Consider the following 6,786-nt stretch of genomic DNA (forward strand, 5'->3'; position numbering starts at 1 on the left):
GAATCCTAAAGATAGATCTATTGGGCCTGACAAACCCCATCCTGACTATGGGATGCTTTAGTACTTCGAGGTTATTTTAAACACACCTGATCTGGTGTACTTCAGAGGGTAAAACATGAACGTTAAGGCTTGTTACCGAGTGCCTACAACTTATAGAATACTTTTATACACTTGCGAGTGTACATATATTTATAAACGAAAATCTTGTGGTCTATTAATATATTGAAATGATTGTTATGATAAACCTATGAACTCACCAACCTTTTGGTTGACACTTTAAAGCATGTTTATTCTCAGGTATTAAAGAAATATTCCGCTGTGCATTAGCTCATTTTAAGGATATTACTTGGAGTCATTCATGGCATATTTTGAAAGACGTTGCATTCGAGTCATTGAGTTCATCAAGATTATTATTATGTCAATTATAGTTGGATGTATTATCAAATGGTGTGCATGCCGTCAACTTTCATTGTAAAGAAAGTTTGTCTTTTAAAAACGAATGCAATGTTTGTAAAATGTATCATATAGAGGTCAAATACCTCGCGATGTAATCAACTATTGTGAATCGTTTATAATATATATGAACGGGTCCTTTCAAAATTTTAGTATTGTTCATCAACATCTACTAATTCAACATAATTTGAAGTATGTTGTGATAATGTTACCATCAAACTAAAGTTTTACCCGATTCAGAAGTTACTGAACAATTAAAAGATATGTTGTCATGTTTCAGAACATATTGTGCAACCTGATGGTTGTAATCGTTGATCATTGAAGGCAACATGAACAATTTTAAGATATGTTGTCCTGTTTTATGATAGTTGTTTATAATTTGATGTATGTCATGTTTCATAGGATAGTCCATCATGATGGTTTTGATCGTTGATCATTATAGCCTATATGTTTATCCTCTATTCATTCTAATTTTAATCATGTTCTTATGAAAATTTTATGATCATGAATGAAAATCCATTGTTTAGGGTTAATCTACAACCGTTTGATCTGTTTGTTACTCATAAACATCTTGATTTTTTGTTATTGAAGGACACGTCATACTTCCAGTTAATTTGCCTAAAAATCAGGAAACGATCTTATCACTATTCAATCACATTTAATGATACTTTGAACGTGGTTCATACGGTTTTTGAAAAAATTTGAACGTGATTTTCAATTACCAAACTTATAGGAGATGTGGCAATCTGATCCTAAGATAACTGATCTCCTAATTCAGTTCCTTTATGCGTAGGTAGACGTGTATATATAGACTGTCAAAGGCACTTCTATTTCAAACCAAGCCTCATTAATAAATCTATTAAGAAAAATCAATATGGCATGCAATTTCACTATGATTCAAAGAATCACACTAAGAAACTCATTTGTCAACATTCGATTTAAGCTTTTGAGTTTTGAAGTTATGTCCAAGAAAAAGTTTGATTCTGGCTTGCCCTTTCTTGATTTGATCGTATGTGATGAAGAGGTAATACTTTTATTTTTCTTCATTCAAATGTTATTATTATATATAATAAATTATTATCATATGTTATTTTTATCATATTAGTCTATAGTGATCTTGGCATATATTTGATAAAAATTGTTAAAAATTCCGTAAACTTTCATTATCCAGGGCTCAAGAATTGGCATTACGATTAAAAATGTTTTGATGTCAAGATATGAACCTCTTTTGAAAGTGCAAAACAATTATTTGCTGAGGAATGCATCTGTAATAAGTAATCTGTTCAAAGGAAAGTCAAAGCATTGGGAACATCCCTGCAAATTGATGCTAACCCAGAGGTCAACTGTGGTTAATGTTCCTGCTAATGAATGGCGTGTCAGTTCTGGTTTCAAATTCATACCCTTCAATGATCTTATTACTTGCAAACTTGAAGAAGGTGTAACTGCAGGTATTAATTCTAAAGAAATCCATCATTAGCATTACTGATTAGTTTAAAATCATTAATTTTATGTTTATGTCTTAAGTATATAATATAACTGGTTTAATTAATAACTTGAATTTAGATATTATTGGTAGAGTTACATACATAAGTCCAGAAAAGGCATATGGTGATTCTAGATTCTGGAGACGAATCCACCAAGTATATTACTCTTGAGTTGAAAGACTTGGAGTAAGTTTTTCAAAATTAATGTTTAAGGAATTTAAAAACTTATTTTTTTTTTCAATTGTTACATTAATGATGTTTAACATTATATGCACACCCTAATCATTCCACAAATTAGGGGTGTTAATCTCAGTTGTACTCTATGGTCCAAGTATATGGATATTTTTTAGCAACAATGGAAAAAAGTTGGTGATAATGATTGTGTTATTTTGATAATCCAATTTGGAAGGACAAAGAAGTTTGATGGTAGTCATTTTTTCTTTGTGTTTACATCGTACATAGCATATATATGATTATCACTTAATATTATGATTATACTATTTTAGTAATAGTTTGTAACAATTTTAAATGTTTTGTGTTAGAACAACTAACTGTGCGTTCAGATTGGACATTCACAAGAATTCTGATTAACCACGACTGTGAAGAAGGCAATGACTTTATAAAGAGGTATAAAATGTCCAAACAATTGGACATTCTATTTACATTTATATCTACACTTACTGAGTCAATATTTTAATTTTTTAATCTTTAATACACATGATAATTATCTGGTCTTTTCATGCAGCATTTTGGAGACTCATGCAAACTCTGAAACAACCGAGTCTTTGGCACCATCCTCTGAACCAGCTGAGGATCCAGTTGAAGCTTGGTTTAAGTACACTACATCTGTAGACTATTTTGACTTACCATTTTGTGAGGTATACCATATGAAACATGACTCATACTTTCTATCTTTTCCTTAATAAATAAGTAATAAATTATTATGTGCTTACATATTTTTCGATATTATAACCCATCCTATCATATCTTCAATTTCAGCCTGGTATGTATGTCGTGCACGCAAAAATCATTTCTGTGCTTTCAGATGATCCATGGTGGTACATTGGTTGCAAGAAACATCACAAGAAGGCCAACCCTGAAGTTACTGACGTCGACTTAACGCTGGATGTCGATTCAAAGTTAGCTTATCACACCTCCAATTAGGGCCTGGGTGAATGTGACATTAATATCAAATAAACCAACATATTATAATATACGAGAACAATACTAAATGATAAAAACAAACTTTATTGAGTACACAGCGGAAAATGAAATGTCGTTACAATAATGGAAAGTACAATAAAGTGATTGTTTCAAATGCAAGAATAATAAATGCGATATCTCTTGATCCTAAGTCCAAGTAGCATCACATAAGCAGTAATTAAATAAGCTTGATCAATCGGCACTTGAGACAAACATGCTAAAGTGTCAACCAAAAAGGTTGAGTGAAGTTCATAGGTTTAACAAATATATTTGACTGTTGTTTTAGACCACAAGATTTAGTTTATAAAGTTGATCTCGCAGGGATCAAAAAGTTATGCCAATTCGTGATATTTAGACTAAACGTTCAGAGTTTGCCCCAATGACAAGTTGTGTCTACACTTATCGGTTTAATTTCATTATTAAGTAATACAAAGACTTACTCAAATGTATCGGGGACGTTACTCCCGATAGGCCTACCCCCAATAATTAAGAATGCATTTAACGAGCAATTAAAAATATCACTATAGGGACTTAGTCGGACATAGCCGGGTATAGCATGGTTTAACAGTTGGTACTTGTGTCTAAATTGTAAATAGTAAAAGTAGCATGTGTCTCACCCCAAAAAGTTAAATAAGTTGTGCACAATATAAAGTGGGGCTATGAAGTTCACCTTAGTAAGTAGGAGAGAGTTTGTTATTCCTCAGAATAGAAGAGTTGGATGAATGTGAGCAGAAAGTCAACCTAATGACATTTAAGAGTAGTTAAATGTTTTGCCCAAGTTTAAGTTAAGTTTAACTATGCAAGAGTTTAAATGTAGTTTGTTTTACTAAGTTCTCATTTTTGGTAAGTTTCCACTTTTAGTAAGTTTCTATTTTTAGTAAGTTAGTGTTGAACACTAGTGAGTTGTTCTGAATAAGTCTACCACTTATTAAGTGTGTTAGTAACTAAGTGTATGATTACTATAGTCGGGTTTGACATTGTGCACCATACCCAAACATCTATTCCACCGCCGAGTCACCAGAATGACCAATTGTTACCGGTTGGCCCAGTATTTCTTGACCAAAATCTAAGTTTGGCATTCGTAATCCACAAGCATTCCATAGTGGTACCAAGGATCACCCTAGGCCTTAAGTAGCGTTGACGTTCGAGTAATCCTTACGTTATCGTGAATGACTATTGTAATCGTATGTTATACTATAAGTAGTATATTATAAGTGTTAGTAGTAGTATAAGTGTATAAGTGTTAAGTAGTAGTATAAGTAGTATTAGGGTTTTAATTATTTAGAGTAGTTAGGTTTTAATAATAAATTAATGATTAGGGTTTAAGTAATAAATGTTTAATAGTATTATTAGGTTTAGGGTTTAGTAAAGTAATGATTAGGATTTTAATTAATGTTTAGGGTTTAAGTTGTATTAGGGTTTTATTTTGTTTAATGTTTATGTATATATATGTCGTGTGTATGTATATATATAGTTTATATACATTTTTTTATTATATATAACCGTATATGTATATATATATGTATATGTTTATATTTTTTTTTACATGAACAATATGAATGTTAAGATCATGCACGAATATGATTATGAATATAAACATGAATTGAAAGAAAGATTTAAAAGTTTTAAGATTTTGGATCATACCTTGTTAATGATGATGAAGATTAACAAGAAACAAGAAGAAAACTTGGTAATGAAGATCAAATAACCCAAATAATGAAGAACACGCTTGAAGATCTTGATGAACTTGAAGAACAAGCTTGAAGATCACTTGAAGATGGTGGTGGTGTTCTTGGCCGAATACCACAAGAGAGGGAGAGGGAGAGATTGTTTTTGAGAGAGGATTTTGGTGTAATTTGTGAATGAGAAACTAGGAGTCTAGGGGTGTTTATATAGTGCGAGTATTAGAGTGTTAGTCAACATAAGGATGTTCTAATTAATGATTTTATTTTATTTTATAATTCTTTTAGTCAACAATAGGTGGTACTAGTTTATATTTTTTTTTATATACGTATTTTATTTTTTTAGTCAACATAAGGATGTAATTGTTTAAGATTCTTTAGTCTCATTATTATTATTATTATTATTATTATTATTATTATTATTATTATTATTATTATTATTATTATTATTATTATTATTATTATTATTATTATTATTATTATTATTATTATTATTTTTTTACATTTACTACATGATAAGTATTATTTTCTTTTTACTAATTCATGACTTGTATTTTTTTTATTTAGTTCCCAGTTGTTTCATTATTTATATAAATGTCACTTTTTATTTATTACTTATAGGTTAATAGTTATAATATTACAGAAATGCATAAATTTTAATTAGCAGTGAGTGTCGACTAAAAGTTTATTATTTGGTCAACGTTAAATAGATTGTGTATATAACAACCCTTAAATAATTAATATGTATAGTCACGAAGTAAACCCTATGGTCATTTCAGTAATTTCAGAAGTCAAAAAGTGAGGGTTGTTATATAGCTCTTCCTTGAAAGTGTGTTAAGTGTGTTTCAAAGCCAAGTGTTGCACTTAGGTGAAAAATACAGCCATTCATCAGCATACCTTTTAGAATGTTGTTTGTATTTTTTTAAACTTTCGAGGATAATGTTTATTTACAATCACGTAGGTACAAAGTGAGTGTATGTATTGAAGACTTGACCGACACAACCACCGTTACTTTGTTTAAGACTCAAGTTTGTAAATATGTTACTAAGTCAGCATATCAGCTACAGAAATCTTTACTGGATAGCCAGGATTTTCCAGATGATTTGGATGTTCTTATTGGTAACAAGCTCGTGTTCAAGTTGGATGTGTCCAACTACAACCTAACTAGCGTAAATCCAAACTATACTGTGAAGGATGTAATGTCAGAAGTTGCGTATGTGGAAAAATTTAAGACTAAACTTGAAGCTCATAAGGTCTTATGTTAAAAATAGTTTTGGATTGATTTTCATAATGTGCAATTGTGTTGTAATCTTGCCATTCTACTTATTATTAATCATTTATTATATCCTTTTTAGGCTTTGAATGAAGCAGGGAAGAAAATTAGTCATGATGCAAAAGGTACTCCATCTGGATGCTCAAGTTGGCCAAAGGTTGTGCTTCATGTTAATAGTACTTAATTTAATTTCACTAACATTCTCCAATATTACTTTTTTTTACTTGATCATTATTTGTTGATTGTTGCTTATTCAGTGTGATTCTACTCAGACATCTGGTCCAGTTGAGGTTGGAACAAGTACAGGCTACACACCAACCAAGAAGATTATTAAACAAGAACCAAGTGGAAGCCCTGTTTCTGTGAAGTCTACAACAACCAAGGCAAAGAGGAATCTCAATCCTAATGTGGTTCCCTTGAAGATTTAGTATTTTTTTTTTGATTGTTGATGTTTTGAAATGTTATTCGGATTATGTTTTATTTCTTTATCGTTATTGATTTTCTGGATTATTTGATTTAATGTGAAGATGGTTTACTTCATATATTATGAATCTTTTTGTTTACTTGTTTAAAATGTTTGTCAAACTTTTATAAATGTTTAGTTAATGTCATATAAGTTACACTTTCGTCCACTTTCAAAGCAAATAGTGTTTAACCGGGTGGTAAAATGAGGTCTTTTATTTTCAAACAC

At 30.5% G+C, this 6,786-nt stretch overlaps 1 protein-coding gene across 1 annotated transcript; it reads left to right on the plus strand.

Annotated features, from left to right (window-relative positions):
* Positions 1 to 1,327: 1,327 nt before the first annotated feature.
* LOC139841150 (uncharacterized) lies at positions 1,328 to 6,523 on the plus strand. Its single transcript, XM_071831382.1, has 8 exons — positions 1,328 to 1,477; positions 1,625 to 1,901; positions 2,480 to 2,564; positions 2,683 to 2,815; positions 2,937 to 3,076; positions 5,784 to 6,075; positions 6,178 to 6,252; positions 6,353 to 6,523. Exons 1-8 carry the CDS (start codon positions 1,328 to 1,330, stop codon positions 6,521 to 6,523), a joined length of 1,323 nt encoding a protein of 440 aa, XP_071687483.1.
* Positions 6,524 to 6,786: the final 263 nt, after the last annotated feature.

This window comes from Rutidosis leptorrhynchoides, chromosome 4 (genome assembly GCF_046630445.1).
Source record: "Rutidosis leptorrhynchoides isolate AG116_Rl617_1_P2 chromosome 4, CSIRO_AGI_Rlap_v1, whole genome shotgun sequence".
Classification (NCBI taxonomy): Eukaryota; Viridiplantae; Streptophyta; class Magnoliopsida; order Asterales; family Asteraceae; genus Rutidosis; species Rutidosis leptorrhynchoides.

Coding starts and splice junctions, on each gene's coding strand:
- LOC139841150 (XM_071831382.1), top strand. CDS start 1,328: ATGGCATGCAATTTCACTATGATTCAAAGAATCACACTAAGAAACTCA. Junction 1,478..1,624: donor TGATCGTATGTGATGAAGAG/GTAATACTTTTA, acceptor TTCATTATCCAG/GGCTCAAGAATTGGCATTAC. Junction 6,253..6,352: donor GATGCTCAAGTTGGCCAAAG/GTTGTGCTTCAT, acceptor TTGCTTATTCAG/TGTGATTCTACTCAGACATC.